Below are 20,935 nucleotides of genomic sequence, written 5' to 3'. Positions count from 1 at the left end.
CATTTGCATTATCCCTTTATTAGTATTTTTCTTTCACCCTTTTATTATCATTATTTTTTTTTGTTAAAACTTTGTATAATAAAAATGACTCTTACCTGTGAATATCTAAAATAATTATTATTTAAAAAAGTGTATATTGAAGTGGCTTTCTGTTAGTTTTATGATGAAGCATGAGCACCATTGTCTGTGTCCTCTGAGTTAGTTAGGTTGGCTTTGCCTATAAATGGAACCTTGAAAGAGTTCATTCAATTACAAAGTTTGAGTTAGTTAGGTTGGCTTTGTCGATGTATATTGAAGTTCGCTTCAATTAAACCATGTTATCTATAATTTGTGATCTTGTGCCTCATTCGCATCATCTTTCTACATAGTGTTACAATTATCTGTTATCAATTTGGTTTATTGTTTGTGATAAGTAAAGAAATATATCGCTTCTATTTTCTCTTATATAAGCGTGTAGTAAAACTAAAATTATTTACGGTGATGTAACAAACTCAGACAGACAACAGAGAATGCAGAGAATGCGAGAATAAGAACGTAAAGCGGTTTTTTTGGCGAAAGACATTTCCAAAAGTGAATTGAGACAAATGCGGTTAGGAAATGTTTATGCAAGAGAGTATTTTCGGAATGAACCAAAGTGAAATACATGATGGTAAGTGTCGCAAGCATGTCCAAAGGTCAAAAATATATTTGTAGTTTACATGTACTATATATTATAATGATCGAGAAAGTGCCAAAAAAAAGAAATTCATAACAACGCTAGGATTGATGTGAGAATACAAAGAATGGCAAGTGAGAAATTTCTAATGCCTAAGCAGATTAAAAAAAGCTTAATCGAAGTTCTCAAAAGAATTGTTTCCTATATACCTAACTAGTCATACTGTCCAAGATTTTCAAGGCTCAATAACTATCCTCCAATAGATAGTATTAATCTTGTTGAAGGTATATTTTAAAAAGAACCATTGCTCTCCAAATATTGAGCAATCTGCTTTCTCATCTTTTCTTCAATGCTCTCTCTGCCTGTAACTCATTGTGGCAGCTGCTGCATCTTTTAATTTTATTATATCTATAACTTCCTCAGGAAGACACAGATACTGTACAACTTAACTGAATCCTTTTTCAAGTGAAGTAAACCCCAATCTATAAAAGGTGGCACTTCCGCACCTTAAACTACAAAAAAGGCAAGTAGTGCGTGCATTATGGCCCAATAAAATATAATTCCAAGCCGTAAGACAGGTTGTCTCATTAGAGTCCGATCACAAGAAACCCTGCACAAATACGAATGAAAAACCATTCAATAAACACACGAATTTAAAACCATGAAAGCATGGGGAAAATATACCCACCATAAGCCATCAATCAAGTCAGTCAATGGTCTAGTAAATCTTGGGACAATCTTGGATGAAGTCAGGGATTTGAAACCATGGACTGCAACAAAAGTGCCAACCAAGAATTAACTAAAAGGAATTATAAGGCATTGCTGAAAGCGTCAGAAACCAGTACAAAGGTTTAGTGCAGAATTACCTTTGTCATCCTCTTCTTCTTCTTCTATCCTACTAGTACCCCCAGGGTTTTCATCTACAGCAATGGCAATATGATCACTGTTGCCTTTGCGCAAACTGCGTACTTGAGGTGCAACAAAAGCACCTGATGGTGACCAACGGTTCATCTATTAAAAAGGAGAAAATGAATTCAATCCCTTCAAATTTAAATCAATAACTGTGTCAATGTCACGAACAAAATGAAAATATATTTAATTTCTTTAACCACCACTCTGTTTTATTTATTTATTTATTGTTTTTTAAAGCAAGTATTAACAACCATATTTAATCAGCGTAAAATGGTCGTGACAGAAGAGAATGAGTACACATATCTTAACCAAGATAACTAAAACATAAAACCCAACTTTCAAACTGACTGTTTGTACTGAGTTGACAAATTTTTGAGAATGTTGTTCATCATGACAAGGTAATGAAACAGTGACGCATTTCATGTTTTATTCAATTTAAGGTTTTAATTTGAAAAAAAAGTTTACTTAATCCAGATTTATTACAGGATTTTTGTACTAATGCAAATGACCCAACTATTAAGCAAATAATTGATTTTCTCACCACTGGTTCTACCTCCACAATTTCTGAGCTTGTGCTAGCTCCCTTTCCAGTTTCTTCCACGCTTTCAAGCAAATTCAATTGCAGTTCTTTCTGGTGTAAGGACGTCTCAAGAGTTTCTGTTTTGTGATTCAATTCTTCTACCTTACTCCTTTCTACTTGCAACATCGCATCCTTGCTTTCTACAACTTCCCTTAGATTTTCCAATTCTGACAATAAAGACATAAGCTTCTTCTGCAGTATTTCTTTGTATTCATGAACCTGACTATTGCTCTTCATATCAGGATGTAGTTCATGCGCTCCGTCATGAGACACAACCATATCAACCCATGTCAAGAACTCAAAGATCTCATCAGAGTTTCTCTTATTGCTCATTTGTGATGCAAGAAGAACATCATTAGTGCATCTGGTAACCTCCTGTCTCAAGAATGAAATTTCAGTATCTCTTTCTTGCAACTGGGATTGGAGCTTTTCAACTTCAGAAAGGAGATTTGCCGAAAGGTGGTGAAGCTCATCAAACTTGCTGACAGTTGTGGAAAGCTTTTTCATAACCTTACCACGAGAAAATTCAAGGTTCTCAATCTCTTGATTTTTTTGTTCCACAACCTTTTCCAGATCAACAATCTTATTTGTCAATTCTTCCATTTGTGTTTCTTCCTCATCGAGGGCATGCATTAGTGCTTCAATTTCTGCATTAAACCAGTAAGGTCCAGAAATATTGTAAGTTTCTCATTTGTAAAAGAAATTTGGCAAGTTCACTACTTAAAAAACAAGGAAACAGAGAAAACCCACCTTGGTCTTTGGCAGCCAGTAAACCAGTCTGAGATCGCATTTTCTCCTCTAATTCAGCAGTGGTTTCTTGCCTATCCTGTAGCTCATTCACTTTATGTACAAGTATCTTCCTTTCTGCCTCAATTGCTTCCACCTCTTTCTTTAAATTATGTTCTTGAATCTTAAAAGCTTGAAGATCTTGAGAGTAACTGGTTGCAGCAGCTTCAGCATCCTTGATCTGTTTTACCAGATCTGAGCAAATCCTATCTCTTTGAACATCCTTCTCCTGAAGCTCTCTCTGCAAATTTGCTATAGTAGACTTCATTTCTTTTTGATTAGCATCTAAAAATTCAGCTTTTATACTAGTAAACCCTTTCACAGTCACCAGCAATCTATCTGCCATGGTTTTAATACATTCTTCAGATATGTCATCATTAAACGAAGGAGTTTCCAAGCTCATCCCTAGATCTGAAGATTCAACCTTCGTCCCACACAGTTCCGCTTTTTCATTTTCAAGTACAATGGAAGAGTTATTGCATGCTTCATAAAGGTAAGCAATGATCCCACCTAATGCAACGAGTTTCTCATCATGCTCACTTAGTTCTTTCTTCATGGTTTCACACGACTCTTTTTGGGAAGTCATTTCCCTTTGAATACTTGCCATTAGTTTAGATAGAGTTTTGTCTAGTTCCTCTGCCAAACTTGAGTGTATGTTTATTTTATCCTTAAGAGAACTGACCTTCGTCATGAACTCTTGTAGTTGATGACCAAATAGACGAAGATTTTCAACAGAGGTATCATCATCATACTGATCAATTGCGTCAAAATCTTCCCAAGGATTTGCAGGCACAGAGCTCTTCTGGAACAAATATCACAAGTATTTAACAAGAAAACTAGGTCACATTACCAAAAATAGTATTAAAAATGCATTTACGCCAAAGACAAACCACAAGGCACATATGCAACGAATAAAATTTGAGCCATAAACTTAAAATAGAGGGAGAGTTTTTGTGCTGGCATTGCAGTTGCAACATTCTATATATAATGCAAAAAGGGAATAAAATTGCATTCAATAAAGAGGCGATTGAAAGTAAAGATACTAAGATACTGATAAACATGGACAAAAACACCTCAACTTTCCACTGCTCAATTGTTACTAGTTTAAAAACTCTGTTCATTTAAAAATATCTAAGACACCAACATTGAGGAAACAGAAACTACAACAAAAATAAAATAAAGACCACCACTTAGCAGTCCCGGTCACAAACTGAAACTACAAACTACAAAAAAAAAAAAAAAACTACAAAAATTTGAAGTACAAGAATTTACACTAACACATCCTTGTCACAAACTGGCCAAACTGCATTCTATCTTATATTTCTTATTCTCACTTTCACATTATATTCTTATGTACAGTGTGAAAGAAAGTTTAAATAGAAATACAGAAAATGTAAAATCATGATGTAAAATATAATTTTGTAGTTCAATATCCATGTGTTATATAAATACCTTATTAGAAGATGCCCAGTGTTCTCTGGTGATGAATGAATCCACCATATTTGTAGCATTGTTTCCTTTCATGCATGACTCAAGACCAGCCTCCAATTTCCGATAAGATTCCAAATCAAACATAAATGCATTGGTCAGTAAATTGTGAACCTCACCAAAGCTTTTGAAGACAAGGTTCAGAATAGATTTTAATTCCATGATATCAGATAAATGGCTCTGTTTTCCAGCCTCGTGCAAGGATGATAACTTTTCCAGATGTGCAAGTGCTTCCAGTTTGGAGGCCTCAGCTGAATCCCTTTCTCTTCTGATATCCACAAGTTCAGCATTCACCTTTGCAAGCTCCTCCTGAAAACTATCATTCATCTCTTGAACCTCGTTTAACTCTGCCAGTAGGAGTTCTGATGCTCTTTTAGACTTCCTGGACTCTTGTTCTAAAGATGACACAGTATTATGCAGATTAGAACATAGTTTCCCAACCTGTTCCAACTTCTTCACTGGATCACTAATATAACCTTCACCACCAACCTCAATCTCACCTAACTTGTTCAAAATCAGTTTCAAAGAATATTCTTGCTCCTGCAAACGGTGCTCTGTTTCTTCGAAATGTTTCTTCAGTTGCAAACTCTCTGATTCAAGAGCTTCTAACTTATCTGGGTAGGTTGATAATTGTCCCAACCTCTGTTCATGCTCTGCAAGTGTATTATCCCGGTTGCTGATCTCAGATTTCAAGTGCTCCATCTGAACAGTCATCTCTTCAATAGTTTGTTTTAGACTGTCACGCTGCTGCACCAATGACTTCCCTTTCCTAACTGCAACGTTTAACTTCTCTCTGAGAGATGCTGATTTATGCTCCTCCTGATTAAGAAGCCCTTGCAACTCCTCAATTCTTTTAGTCATAGCTTCAACTTCACCAGATAAAGATATTTGTTTGTCAAAAAATCTATCTCTCTCCTCCTTCACATGCAGCAATTCATTCAAAGACTTCTCCAGATCTATTTTATATCTATCAATACTTGCCTCCTTATCCTGCACATCTATACTTCTTTCTTCACAAACTGTACCATCATCCTTTTGTGAACGGAGTCCATCACCTACAACCCCATATGCAGGATTCATTGACAAAAGATTCGCATGATTTTGTAAAAGCTTTCTCAGCAATTCCTCCAAGGAATCAATCTTTTCACTACCAGAAACCAGATTTTCTGTTTCAGATTCTGACAAGGCATCGCCAACTAAACCATGCAATTTTCTGATCTTATCATCAATGATGAAAATCTGTTCTTCAATGGCAGCTTTCTGTTCCAATTTATCCTTTAAAATAGCTATTTCATTAAGAAGTTTTTCATTCTCAAGTTCAGTTTCTCTTGTCTGTGCAGATAGCTTCTGTTCTGTTTTCAGCTTTTCTATGAGCTTTCCTAGCAATTCTTCTAAGGAATCAATAGGTTCATTACCAGACACCATATTTTGTGAATCAGATTCTGACAAGGCATCACCAACCAAGTCTTGCAACTTTCTGATCTTGCCATCAAGGGTGGAAATTTGTTCTTCAATTGCAGTTTTGTGTTCCAATTTGTCCTTCAAACTAGATATTTCCTTAAGCAGCTTTTCATTGTCAAGTTCAGTTTCTCTTGTCAATACAGATAGCTTCCGTTCCACATTCAGCTTTTCTATGAGCTTTCCTAGCAATTCTTCTAAGGAATCAATAGATGCATTACCAGACACCATATTTTGTGAATCAGATTCTGACAAGGCATCACCAACCAAATCTTGCAACTTTCTGATCTTGCCATCAATGGTGAAAATTTGTTCTTCAATTGCAGTTTTGTTTTCCAATTTATCCTTCAAACTAGTTATTTCTTTAAGCAGCCTTTCATTCTCAAGTTCATTTTCTCTTGTCAATGCAGACAGTTTCTGTTCCATGTTCAGCTTTTCTATGAGCTTTCGCAGCAATTCTTCCAAGGAATCAATATTTGCATCACCAAACACCATATTTTGTGTATCCGATTCTGACATGGCATCACCAACCAAGTCTTGCAACTTTCTGATCTTGCCATCAATAGTGAAAATTTGTTCTTCAATAGCAGTTTTGTGTTCCAATTTGTCCTTCAAACCAGATATTTCTATAAGCAGCCGTTCATTCTCAAGTTCAGTTTCTCTTGTCGATGCAGACAGTTTCTGTTCCATCTTCAGCTTTTGTATGAGCTTTCCCAGCAATTCTTCCAAGGAATCAATATTTGCATCACCAAACCCCATATTTTGTGTATCAGATTCTGATAAGGTATCAACAACCAAGTCCTGCAACTTTCTGATCTTGCCATCAATAGTTAAAAGTTGTTCTTCAATTGCAGTTTTGTGTTCCAACTTGTTCTTCACAATAGTCATTTCCTTAATCAGCTTTTCTTTCTCAAGTTCAGCCTCCCTTATTTGCAATGATAGTCTCTCATTCTCAAGGACCAAAGACTCTACTTTTTCAGAAAGGTTCCCTCTCTCAGATGTGAGAGCACTAAGGTCTTCTTGAAAAGTAGACACCATCCTTTGAGATTCTTCCAGATCGGTATTTAGCATTCCGCAATAACTATCATATTTTTCGATCTTCAGTTGTAGAGCATCTATATGACGATTAGCCTCAGTAAGTGCTGCACATATACATTCAATCTTATCCTCCGTCTCCATAGACTGCAAATGTGAAGGCATTTCAACACTATTTACAAGCTCTTCCCATCTCCGTAGTAAGCTGTTTCTTTCTATCAATGACTGCTCCAGCATTTCATTTTGCTCAGCCAACCCATAATAGTTACTCTGCAACTCCTCAAATTTCTTTCTAAAATCATCTGAATCTGGTTGTAGCTGACTGTCATCTTTCCACGAATCTCTGGCTACATAACCAGCATCAGAGTATGAGCCTCCTACCACAGCATCTTTCTGTTCCCAATCATTCATTGCCAATGAGTTTCCAGAAACTGAACTAGCCAACCAATCAATCTTCTCAATTGTATCCCTTGAATGAAACTGCTCTGGGAGATCTAAGTCTTCCATTATCTCTTCTATCCTCTGAAGCATTGAATCTTTAAGGAGGAATGACTCTCTCAAAGCATTAGATGAATTCCGTATATAAGAAAGCTCAGATTCCAGAGCTTCCACACGTTCACCAGCCTCTTCATATGTCTTAAGTTTTGTTTCAAGCTCATGCAGTCTAGTATCTTTCAACTGTAACTCTTGCAAGCATTTCTCCAATTCACTGGATGTCTCCGCCAAGGACTGCTTGAGGCCATCTCGCTGAACAACCAGCCCTTTCCCCTTGGCAACAGCTATACTAAGTTTCTCACGGATGGAGGACACCCGCTGTTCTGAATGCTCAAGTTCATTTGTTTTCTTGTGTAATTCAGAACGAGCAACAACAAGAGCTTCCTCAGCCTGATATAAGCTTTCCTTCAGAACATGGATTTCATTTTCATTCTCAAGACGAAGTGTGTCTAGATAATGCATTTTTTCCTTCAATTCAGCCAATTCCATCTCCTTGGATCCATATAGTTCTTTAGTCGTGTGATGCTGGATTTCAGCCTCTCGCATTTTCTGTACAAGACTAGACACTAAAGAATCTAACCATGAAAGGGGAGATTTATTCATATCAATCTTTGGGACATCTGCATTTAGCACACCTGTCAGATCTTGTATTAGCTTACTAACAGAATCTAAATCAACACACTTCATCTTCAATTCTTCCAATTCTGTCTCCCTATGCATCAATTCCGACTTCATCTCCTTGGTAACAGACTCAAGTTCCTGCTTCTCATTCAATATATTCCCAATACGTTTCAATATGGGCTGAAAGCTATTATAGTTCAGTAGTTCAGGAAGCACTTCACTTTGTACATCTATCTTATCATCCATAGTCCTGCCATTTCCGAGTACAAGTTTACTCAGGTCACTGTACATCTTATGCAATAGACTAACAGCCAATTCATTCCTCCCAAGCAGATCATCACATTTTGAACTCATTTCTTTATATGATGTGCACATTATTTCATGTTCTGAATTTGTAGATTCAAGTTTCTTCTGCAGATCAAAAATCATTTCAGCAGCAGCATGAACTGAAACTTCTAACTGATGAGTGATATCCAGGTTACTGTGGGTGTCAGAAGAGAAAGTTGTGCTCATAATTCCACCAACTGATTCTTTCAGCTTCCCAACTAACTCAACAATTTGGGCCATGGACATATTCCAGCCTTGCTCAAGTAGGGTTGCCCTCTCTGTCACCTCCTTCTGCAAATTTTCTAGTTGACTGCCAACACTAGAAGCCATTTCACTTGAAATTTGTTTCACATCATTCATTTCAGTATGCAATTCACTAATTGATGATTGACAATGTCCAAGCTTCTCATAAAGTTCATTATTTTTGGCTTTGAGACGGGCATCTTCTTGCTTTAAAGTGTCACAGAGTTTCTCAAGAAGAGATTTCTGTCCTTGAATATCACCCAGAAGTTGCTTCATGGTTTCATACTGAACAACTAGTTCAATGTTGGATGCTTCCAAATCTGAACAATGTTGCTTCAATTGTTCAAACTGGTCCTCAAGATCACTGTATTTTGCATCACCAGCTTTCCGATCATCTCGCTCCCCCTTGAATAATGCACCCGCAGTCTGAACATCCAGTTTCCACTTCGAAAGCAATTTTTTCAAATTTTCAATTTGTTCTTTGGTCAACTTAAATGAGTTTGATGATGACTGAAGAAAACTGGAATCCTTTGTTTCCCCTTCATGCTCATCTTCATGTACTTTTGTTTCAAAAGCCTGTATCAATTTTGAAACCACAGGTGACGAAACCTTTTCACCAGATCTGCTGGAGGATACTGAATGAGAATGCAACTCATTAACTGCATTTTCAAGCATAGTCAAAACTTTCTCTGCCTCATCCAAGCATTCCTTCAATGAAACAAACCCAAGATCATCATCAAATACTTCACGTTCATGTCTATTCAGATGTGGCCCCACTGGTGCACCTTCATCAGGCTCCTGGTCTATATGCAGATAATCTTCAGTAATTGCAATTTCAACGCCCTTTCTTTGTTCACATACAACATTGCCTTGATGCCCAAGGTCCCTGGGTTGAGATAGTGGTTGACTGTGTTCCTTTCCAGTGTCTTCTATATTGGCCTTATGCATATCCAAAGTGTTGTTGAGAAATACATTTTCCTTGGAAATTTGTTCCAACTGCATTGTGGCTTCTTTAAGGTCACCTTCAAACCTCAATCGTTCCCCCTTTTCAATAGACAATTGCTCATTTAAAGCAATGATTTGAGAAGAGAGTCTATGATTCTCATCTACAAGATTTTTCATCTTATCACCTGAAAATGTAAGGTTCCCATTTAAGTTGGAATTTTCTGCCTGTAGACTTGCCACCAAATCTTTATTCTCAACCAAATCTAATGACAGCCTATCAATCTCATGTTTGAGATGCTCAATTTCTTCTTCAATCTTACTCCTATCTTCGGTCACAGAAGAGATCCTGTCAATTAAGTTAGACTTCTCAAGTTTTACTCCTTCCATCGAACCCCTTAAGTCAGCTAATTCAGTCACCAGATTCTTAATTTCAAATAGATGAAATTCCTTCTCCTCCAAAAGTTTACTTTTCTCACCATTTGTCAAATCAAGAGTTTCATTCATGCCCTTCTTTTCCACCTGTAAACTTGAGATCAAGCCTCTGCAGTCAGCCAACTCTTTGGATAATTCCAGAAAATCTTTTTGAGACATATCAAAATTATTCTGCAGCTCAAGCACTCTGGCAGAAAGAGCTTCCACCTCAGCCATGGCAGCATTAAATTGATTTTGCAGTTCCACATTTTTGCTAGAAATATCTTGTAGATCAACACGGCTATTATGAAGTTCTTCACTAAGGTATTGATTCTTCTCATTAACTTCATTATAAGAAGCACGAAGCTGATATATTTCATCAACCAACTGGTGACCTTGGTTATCAGACTCCAGCAGTTCAGCTAGTTGAGTGTTAAATATATTTTTCATTAAATTTTCAAGAAACAATTCTTCTTTGAGACTCTGAAATGCTTCTGAAATGTCATGGTCCGATAGAATTGAACGACTGGCTAAAGGATCCAAATCAGTCTCTGCTACTCTTGCCTCAATCAGAAACTGACACTCTTCTTCATTAAGCCCCTTAATAATTTCAGCCAGCTGCAACAGGTTAATGGAGTTTGCATCAAGAACAGAAGGCACATCCAATGGTCTGGATGGATCAAACTCATGAGCTCCCCTTGACTTTGGATCCTCAATTGCAAGTCCATCACGAGGCCATTGCTGATTAAACCCCTCCGGAAGTCCCCCATCCTGTTCAATGAGAACTACTTCACTATTCTGTTCTTGATTACACTGGAGGAAAATTTCTTCATGATGTGAACTAGGTAATACTTCTCTCTCCAGATCTGAAGTCCCTGATGCTGCAATATCATCACCTTGGCCTTTATCGAAACCAGAAAGCTTATCTGACACAATGTCCTCGTGAGAAGAGAGCAATTCAATTGACTTGCTCAGTTGTTCAGCTTCATGAGACACCTCCTCAGTTCTAGCTTTCTCCAAAGAAATTCCCGGAAGAGACTGGTCATTCTCACCAACTTCAGACAAAAGAAGCTCCCTCTGACCATCAATCACCAAATCAGGGCTTTGAAAAAATTTCTTCATGACCAAACCATCTGCCTCCTGCATTGCCCCTACCCAGCAACAAATGAGAATTTAAATTATAAATCAAAAACCATTTATTAGTTTTCCCAGCCTGCCTAATTAATATCCTAATAATCAAACATAAAGGTATAACATTAATGGAGGTACAGAAACAGAGAAAGAGAGAGAGCACAACCTAAATCTGTTACCTGATCTTCCCTTGTTTGCATCACAGATGTATTCGGAATACCCTGTGATAAAAGCAACAATTCTTCCCTCTTTTCACCCTCTCTTTCTGAAACAGACTCACCCACAACAGTTGTACCAGGAGCAGGCTGGGACAAAATGGAAACAGGTGCAGATGTATGATCATGTGTTTCTCCTCCTTCAGGAACCAAGCTACCTGAAGTACTCAAAGACACATTCTCTGCCACATCAGCTTCAATGTCTTCAGCAATATTCCCTTGAACCTGGGCAGATGACTCATTATCTTTCTCACAGATCCCAGGAACCTGATGTGCTGGCTCAGCATTAGAATCCAATACAGATTCATCACCCGTATTATATGTAGTGACGACTGATGATGAAACAACAGATGGATCAATATTGTCTGGAGGTAACGAGTTTGCCACAGACTGTGACTCTGATGTTTCTGTATTAACCACACTTGAGTGACTGTCGTCTTCAACATTTCCATCAGTTCTCTGAGACGATGCTGTTGAAACTGAGACACTACTTGCAGCATCAGAATCAGAATCAACTAGCTGAGGTAAACCAGCTTTTTTTGATGATTTTCCACGGCTACTACCACTTTTATTGTCCTTCTTCTGACGAAACTGTTGGAGCTGAAGTGACGAACAGTGAAAAATAATTACGAACTATAACCAGTCAATTGTACTATATGCGTTCAAACAATATAATAAAATGAATCAACTAGGAAGATAAAGACAACATCAAATTCTTTATTAATAATAACAATTTTAATAAAACAAATCCAATCAAGTTTCAACATCAGCCTTCAGAAATGAAATGAACAGGGGAATGAATGCTACAGCGTACAGTCCTTGGCACTATTTTCTTACATGAATTTGGATCCTATAGGCAAGTTCAGACACACAGTAACTGCTCACGAGAAACAAGGGATTACACACTCACATACAGATTTTCTAGGTCTGGGCGTACTACATAATTAAATTCTAAGCCATTCACACCTAATAAACTCATCACTGGTTATCAAATCTACATGCTCTCTAAAGTACAGTGTACAGCACCCCACACTTCTCAGATACGAAAACCCTACACCACAATTCCCTAACTCTGATAGGAACCAAATTCTAATTACCAAAAACACACCCTAGAATAACAAGAGCTACACTCACTTCACCTACTCCACATACAGATACACACTTATCAAAGCAAGAACTGAAAATCAGTGAAAACATCATATACCCTCTTCTTGCCAGCTGCGAGTAGATCGGTACGGCTCTTGTTTCGGTCCATTTTCCGATCCACTCTCCGATCCACCCCGTTATTACTCCCCACTGTAACCGCAGGAATCACCAAAATTGAGCCCTGGTCATCGCTCAGATCCTCCTCTTAAACTGCAACCCAAAAAACCAACCGAATCAAATCAAATTTGTACACAATTACAATCATTAACGCTCCTCACAATCTAAAACAAGAATAGAGAAACTAAAATATTCACAGCTTACATCCTCCAAATTGAAACTCATAAAACACACACAAATCGCGTTCGTGTCGTGCGTGAAGGTGTCAAAAATTTATTCCTATTTCCGTACAAACCAAACACCGAATAACCTAACCACCTGATTCGAAACGCAGAGAATAACAGTGAAAAAACAGAAATGAAAATTACAAATAAATAGCGAAAGATTTAAGAGGGAAGAGAGAAGAACTTGATTGAGAGTTGTTGAACGGTACGAGACGACGACGTCGTCGTAGCATATCATTCGAGGTGAGGTGAGGTTCGCAGTGGCTATGGCTGTGGTTGCAAATCGAATCGTTCTTTCTTCCTTCCTTTCTTTTTTTCTTTCTTTCTTTCTCAGTTTCTATGATGTGGTGGAATTGGTAGCAGCGTTTTTCAGATCTAAACTGAACGAAGCGTTATTTTCTCGCTGGTTCAAGAGTCGAATCAAGCAACATGATTTTTATTTTTCACAAAAAATATTTTAATTTTTGACGGGAAAAAACCAAAATAAAAATAAAAATAAATAAAAACAGTGTTGTTTTGTTTGGTTTGGGGTTTGGCAAAGTGACGGTTGGTGTCGGTTTCTTAAGGTGGCAGCAACTGCATTAGCTTGGGTGAAAAATATTATGGTTCGCGAGTGATTTTGAGTCCTTTCACTTTTTCTTTTCTTATTTGTCCTCCTTTGTTTTAAATTTATTTATTATTTTTAAAAATATATTTAAAAAAATTGTATTACTGGGTGTTTGTATTAGTATTTTATTTAGAATTTAATTTAATTTATATATTAAAAAAATAACATCAATAATAGTACTTAAAAATAAAGAGTAATTAATTATATAAAAAATATAATTTTAGCTATAGTTTATTTTATCTTTTATAGATTTGCGAGTGTAATTTTAATCGATTAGAATTTAGGTAATTTTGGTTTTTAAGGTATTTATTTATAACACAATAAATGTCTTGCACGGGTGGTATTGGTATTTTAATTAAAATTTGATTTAATTTTGTGAGTTAAAAATATTATATTACTTATTAAATAATAAGAAATTTAGGTAAATTTTGAGGTATTTATTTAAATTTTGAGGTATTAATATTAGATAAAAAATAATATTTATTTAGAAACAATTTATCAAAGAAATTTAGGTTATACATCACTAATTAATTAAGGGTTAAATGTCATAAAGTATTAACTGAAATTATAAAATCATGTAAAATATTAAGAAAAGAAAAAAACTCTGACAACATAAAATCTCCTCTCCTTTCTATAGTCTCTCTCCTCAGTGATTTCTATATACAAAATTTTAGGAGAAAAATAATAAAATATAATAAAATTACTTTTTTCATAATTTAAAATTAACTTAAATAAAAGTTAAAAATTTAAAACTTAAATCTATCCATATATATATATATATATATATATATATATATTTTGTATCTGATCGAAACTGTTTTAGTATAAAACCAGATGATCTCAAGAACTTTGTGTCGATCTTCTTTTCGCTCCTCTCTAGACTTTCCTTAGGTCTACTCACTACGTGAACTCCGAGGGTGGGATACATGCAGGCACTCCGATGTTCAAGTCAAATAGATATTCGATATGAGGTTTATGTAGGAAAGTGAGAAAAGCATACCTCTTTGTAGTCACTGGACCCTAATTTATATTATTCACTCAGCATACCTGTTATTATTATTTGCGGACCATTTGTATTCGAGGATCAGCTCTTTCCTTTCTGACTGAGATTATGTGCGTCAGTTTTTTCCTTATTAATTGATATTGTGTGCGTCAGTTCTTTCCTTATTTGAATGACATTGCACGTGTCTTATCTGCACATCTGCGAACTAGTCCCTTTTTTTCACCCATCGCATCACTAGGCCAGGATATACATGGCCAAATGGGCCAAGATATACCCGACCTTCTTGTCTTGCCAACCTCTTATGGTGCTTTGTCGAGTTGTTGTATTTTATTGGGTTGTTGTGTTTTATTGGAGTGCAAAGATTTCCTTCCACTACCCGAGGTCGGGATGAGGTCGGGCCCTCCTTACTATTTGGGCTGGGATAGTGTCGGCCACACATACACATTGGTTGGGCCGAGATGGTACCGGCCTACACTTATACCAGCCCCCTAGGCTCGTAGTGAATGAAGTTTCATAAGAGGCTATGACTCGGCTCGAGATGTTCCCAACCACTCTCACATTGCTTTAATGGTCGTGTGGGGCAAGGAAAAATTATTGACTCGGCTCGTCGTTCGAGGTAAATTGTCATAATGATGGGATGTAGTAGGTGGGGGATTTAAAAGAAGTGTTCTGACAACCGTTAGATGGAGTTGGATCTTATGGTGTAAAAGATGCATGTCCTTGCAAAGGTGGTCCACTATAAATAGGGGTAGGGTCTTGATGTTGGAATAGAGGATCCATCTAAGAATTGAGTCAGCCTTCAGCCGAGTATATCCCGGACCGCACTACTCTAGGTATGCCATCCTCCTTTGCTTATTATCCTTCAGTAGGCATAGTGATTTGGAGGAAGAGTGGACCTTATCCTACTCTCCTAGTAGTGATAGTTCTCAAAGGGATTGTAGTGACCCTACTAGTGTTAAGGAGTTTTCGGCCCTGTGCCATCCAGGATATGAATGGGTAGACCCCGTGTGAAACTCCCTTTGTCTAGGTTTGGCAAGTCCACTGTCATAGTTAATTTCGCAAAACATATGATATTATAGCTAACATAGTAGACGAGCGTTTGTTAGTATAGAGCGAGCCAAGAGTGAGGACAATGTTTATCATGGTCGGGAGGGTCATTTGCATGATTTTTTCTACATGTACTGGACCTTAATTTCGGATTTGCATGTATGTCTCCCTTTTGATGATTTTAGCATGGGAATCTTGAGGGTGTTGAACATGGCGCCTAACTAACTACATCCCAATAGTTTGACATCTCCTCAGGTCTTTCGATTGATCTGTCGAGTGTTCCACTTGAAACCCTCCCCACAAGTGTTCCTACAATATTATTGCACACGATCGGGAGAATTGCTCAGTTGGCTGTCACTAGTGGGCCAAAGCCATCAATGTCTGTTGGCGTCCTATACTCAATCCTTTAAAAGGTTTAAAATTGGATTTTTTAAGGTAGTTATCCGGTCCGTTGGGGCTGAATATTTTTACTTTGACAATGGCACACCCAAATTTCATTTCTACTAGACTAAATTAGGCCGAGAACATCCCTCACCCAGGAAAACCTGTATGTGTTGTCCTATTTGGACTAAGTGCCCAAGAAACTCTCCTCCAAGAAAATTATTGAAGTGTTTAGGTCCTCTCATTCGCACGATGATCTTTTCGGTATGTGCATTCAACTAACCATATGTAGCTAGCTGACCCTTATTCTTATATAACACTTTATTTTTGCTTGCAGACATCATAGCTATTGTTGGCTCCTCTAGTAAGGAAGTGTTTTTGGAATTGAGGAAAAAAAGCTAGAGGAGGAGAAGAGAAAAAGAGGTGAAAGTTCATGGCGTCCTTCCACAAAGGTGCCATCTTAGAGGGGTGATCTGATGCCTTCGGTTGCCAAGAAGAAGAAAAGCAGACGTAAGGACTGCCCTGCAAAACCGAGTACTCCTCAACTATCTCCTCTAAGAAATCACGAGGCACTTCGTTAGTTGATGGCCCGACAGACTCTTTGGCAGCATTGTTCGACTCACAACTTAAAATCAACGAGGGCATAAAGGTTTCTCTATCGTCGGAGGAGGTCAAGATTATCTCAGCTATGCGCCCAGAGACTGTGCTTTACACACTAAAAAAATTCCAGGCTAGAGTAATGGTGATGGGTCATAATTTAGAGAGGTGCTAAACCAACTTCTAAACACAAGCAAGTTAATTGTCAAGATAGAGAACCTGCAGAGGGAGCTAACAGAGGCCAACAGCAGGAGGCAGTAGGTTTCCCTACAGTTGGGTAACGTGAAAAATGAGAGGTCGCAACTGCTGGCGGAACGTAATGCCTTGAAGGCACGTTGTAAGGACCTAGAGAAGAAGCATGAGGAGTCCTAGGCGGCCTTTGAGCAACTAGAGGTGGAGTTGGCCACGTCAAAGAAAGAGAATGCTAAGGTGGATAGTCGGATTTACCAGTTGGACGGATACGTGATGTCACAACACGAGGATGACTTTTACAAAGCCCTGCGTTAGGCCTCACATTTGTTCGATATTAATGTCAAGGATGAACGATTTGATATCGACAAGGATGTGCATGAGGGAACCTTCATGGCTGTTGAAGACATCTCCACTACCCTTGCTGCAAACGAGCAACGAATCCATTCCATGCCACCAGATAATTGATTTGTCACTTGTGTTGTCTTTATTTTGTGAACTTAGTTTGTTGTTGTGTACCGTGGGGGTGATAGTCGCCCTTTGTGATATTTATCTATACTAATGCAGATTTGGCTATGTATGTCTTGACTTTATGTATTGACCTTGATTTCTTGCTTAGCATTTGTCGCTTGATTTGCAACTGTCGCATGATATTGCAGTACCAATATTGACTTGTAGGTTGAAACAAGATCAAGGGGCCATGATGTTGCCAACGTGTACCCTAATCGAGATGTACCTGGCCAATCCTGGCCAGGATGTGGCTGACCTTTTGCCCTCCTAGGTCACTAAGTCTGCCTTTGTGTATTGTTGTGTGTCATTTTTGCCATATTTATTTTATTAGTGTGTGGAAAGATCATCTAGGGCAATGAAACTTCCTTTCCCATTAATACAGATATGGGGGATCATCTAGTTTGATTAAGTTTCCTTTCCCATAGAGAAAATGCTAAAAATTATTTGATTGATGCGAATGATTTTAAATGTGTGTGTGCTTTAGCGATGGAAAATGTAATCATAGGATAATAATAATGATGGAAAATTATGCTTTATTTATTGCTATGATGTCTCGTTAAAACTTTCTTGACCAAAACACTCCTTAGGAAAAAAAGATCAAGGTAGGAAAGAGTACACCATTTATTACATAATCAATCTACAAATCATTTGTAAAAAATCTGAAAATTAAAAACAAGCAACTAACAAACTAACTGTAATAGAACTTGAGATGTGAGGTGTTCCAGGTTACTAGAATATGAACACCCGATAGGTGTTCCAATCTGTACGCACCCTTACCCACAACTTTCTTAACACGAAATGGTCATTCCCAATTAGGTGAAAATTTCCCCTTATGTTTTCGGGCAGCACTCATCATTCGCCACACTAGATCTCCCTAGTGAAAGGACATAGGTCTGACTTTGGCATTGTAGCGGCGTTGGGCTCTCAGCTTGCATGCCTCCTCACGAACCCGTACATGATATCGAAGTTCTTGCTTGTCAGCATACTCTCTTCATTAAGGTGCATATCGAATAGTTGTCTCCGCAAGGTGGGTTCCCCAATTTCGACAGGGATCATTGCATATACTCCATAGGTCAGGCTGTAGGATGTTTCTTGTGTTGTAAACTAAGGGGTGTAACAATATGACCATTGGACTTCTAGTAATTCATCAGTCCACCTACCTTTGGCGTCTTCCAACCTCTTCTTAAGCTCTCGTAGTATGACCTTGTTTACTGCTTCAACCTGCCCATTCGTTTGGGGTGCTCGACTAAACTGGTGATATGCCGGATATGGAGTCTCTTATAGAACTCGGCTAGCCCCTTGTTGATAAATTATCTGCCATATCTGTTATAATGATGCTCAGGACACCGAACCTACATATTATATTCTTCCAAACAAATTTATGTACCTATTGAGCCGTGATTGTGGCTAGGGGTTCTACCTCGATCCACTTGGTAAAGTAGTTTATGACTACCAACAAAAACTTCACCTGACCTTTCCCTCAGCTGAAGGGCCCCAAGATATCCATGTCCCACTTGGCGAACGACCAAGGAGATGTAATGCCATGTAATTCTTTCAATTTGAGATGTATCATGTTACCATGCTGCTAGCATTGGCCACACTTCTTGATGTACTTGTCGTAGTCCTCTTTTACGGTCGGCCAGTAATATCCTACTCATATACCCAGGCTGCCATGGCTCGAGACCCCTAGTGTAAGCCACAAATCCCCGTGTGCAACTCTTCCATAATATATTGAGCTTGACAGTTCGTTACACACTTTAATAAAGGGTTGGAGAAACTTCATTTCTACAATTCTCCACCAATCAACATGAATCGAGAAGTGTTCTTACGTATGATGGGGTTGTCTTCCCCGCTCCCGTTACCATCTTGGATAAACTGCACAATAGAAGTCATTCACCCTTATCCTCCAACCCATCTACCTTTGTAGCGTTGCTATCCATCAGGGTCACTGTAAGACCCAGAAAAATTAAATAAATAAATAAATATTTATTTAATAAATGTGAGGGCGGAAATACCTAAGTTAATTAATGTGGAGAGAGAAAACATGGAAAAGTACTAGCTAAAGTAGTTGAGAGTACTTGGCTATTATGAGGAGACTTGGGTTTGAGTCCTATGGATGCTATTAGTGTGTGAATTTAATTGTTTTATTATTTTAATAATATCACGGGGACCATAGGTAGTGATAATATACTCCTAGAAGTATAGGAATTGTCACGAAATATGAATTGGTTGAATGGTTGTGCATTATACTTGGTAATTGGGAGGTTATGGGTTCGAACCTTGACTAGAATAAAATTATAACATTGTATATTTTTGCCTTGGGGACGAATTTGAGTAGATGAAAAGTTGGGGATAGGTTCTACGAATCTGGACATAGATAAGTGGCTGAAAATAAAGTGGAACAGAACCCTAAAAGATTGAATGAAGAGAATGTAGAAAGGCTGGGAGAAGGTCTTAAGGGTGGAGATCAAAGTTAGAGCAAAGAAGATCGCTAGTGCAGTAAGATTTCCAGGTAAGGGAAGCTTTTTCTTGTTTTATTGTTTCTTGATGAATGAAGTTGAACCTTTGGGTGTTTTTTGTGTGATCATTGTTTGAGTTCTGGGAGGGGTCTTTCACGGGTTAATGATGTGGTGGTTGAGGTTACATCATTGTTAATGTTCCTTGGTATATGATATTTATTTCCGTGGTGCTTGAATAATATGTTGTTGTTGGTGTTCCGATGAGGTTTTGTACTGGGAAGCTAAACCACGACTTTTCTTTCTATTAATTGTTTTCTCTGACTTACGAAAGGATGAAGGGTGGAGAGTAGGAATGCATTAGTATACCTGATGAAGAGGTTTTTTTTGTTGTGGTTCCTGATTCACGCATTCCCTGGTAATTGAATGATATGTTTTCCTTTCTATGTGTGATATCGGTGAGGTTCCACTGGTTTTGGGTCTGTTACTCTTGCTTAGTTGACTGGTATAATATTTGAAAGTTTAATGATGGTATGAATGGTTGTCTTTGAAACCTTGCTCATAGTTTGGCAGATGGGTTACGTCCCTTTCGTAGTGGGTAAACTCTCAGTTTGATTGTTGATATTTGTGTACTAGTTTTTATCTTGCTTGTTTCGGTGCTTTGTGGGTTTACTTAGTTTGCTAAGGCTTGTATGTTATTCGTGCTTGTGGTTCAACGCGTGTTGTTATCATTTGATTCTATTTTTCGTTAAGGTCTTGAAGCCTTGATGGTGGTGGTGTGTTCCGTGATAACTAGGGGATAATCTTGCACCTATGGTTCTTTCTCTTGCTGTCTTTGTATTAGGAGCATGGCCCTTTCATGAGTGAATGTTTTAGTTATTGGTGGGGCAACCGTAACATCCCTACTGGAAATTACTTAATTAAATAAATAAATAAGAAATGAAGAACAAACGACAAAATTTTATTATTTCCAAATGTGGGAAAATTTAAACTTTTGCTCAATGTGCCAAAATTCAATTAAAACTAAAGTAATAATCTTATTACAATTTTCAAAATCCGACAAAATAGAAGAAAACATAATTTATTTCCTAGCTCAAGTCCCCAAGCTAGCCCTTTCTCCGTCTCTATGCATCGCCAACATCACCTGTAATATCATTTGCTCCCGTGTAATGAATCACACGATCATCGCCAAACACAAACAGAAAGGGTAAGCTCATAATGAAAATAACACATACATTACTAATATCAATTACCCAACTAATTTTGTCTAGTTAGTTCTTGGTCGAGACCTTAACCCCCAAGGCTTTTCAACCTTAAATCACACAAATAGTTAGCCTTTGACTCAGGATTTATGAT

At 37.8% G+C, this 20,935-nt stretch overlaps 1 protein-coding gene across 7 annotated transcripts; it reads right to left on the bottom strand.

Moving 5' to 3' along the window:
• Positions 1 to 665: 665 nt before the first annotated feature.
• LOC114193849 (centromere-associated protein E) lies at positions 666 to 13,218 on the bottom strand. Of its 7 annotated transcripts, XM_028083801.1 has the most exons (10): positions 12,974 to 13,217; positions 12,770 to 12,883; positions 12,507 to 12,658; positions 11,254 to 11,902; positions 4,386 to 11,107; positions 2,898 to 3,735; positions 2,109 to 2,794; positions 1,522 to 1,666; positions 1,344 to 1,425; positions 666 to 1,265 (listed from the first exon to the last, which is right to left on the bottom strand). In XM_028083801.1, exons 3-10 carry the CDS (start codon positions 12,555 to 12,557, stop codon positions 1,163 to 1,165), a joined length of 9,276 nt encoding a protein of 3,091 aa, XP_027939602.1. In that variant the 5' UTR covers positions 12,558 to 12,658; positions 12,770 to 12,883; positions 12,974 to 13,217; the 3' UTR covers positions 666 to 1,162. The 7 variants fall into 7 exon arrangements, with proteins under 7 accessions (XP_027939602.1, XP_027939605.1, XP_027939601.1 ...); XM_028083804.1 differs by lacking the exon at positions 12,770 to 12,883 and having other exon boundaries at positions 2,121 to 2,794; positions 12,974 to 13,218; XM_028083800.1 differs by lacking the exon at positions 12,770 to 12,883.
• Positions 13,219 to 20,935: the final 7,717 nt, after the last annotated feature.

The sequence above is a fragment of the Vigna unguiculata genome, chromosome 8 (assembly GCF_004118075.2).
Source record: "Vigna unguiculata cultivar IT97K-499-35 chromosome 8, ASM411807v1, whole genome shotgun sequence".
Lineage (NCBI taxonomy): Eukaryota > Viridiplantae > Streptophyta > Magnoliopsida > Fabales > Fabaceae > Vigna > Vigna unguiculata.
The sequence above is the reverse complement of the archived record's forward strand: the minus strand, read 5'-3'. Positions and strand labels throughout refer to the sequence as shown.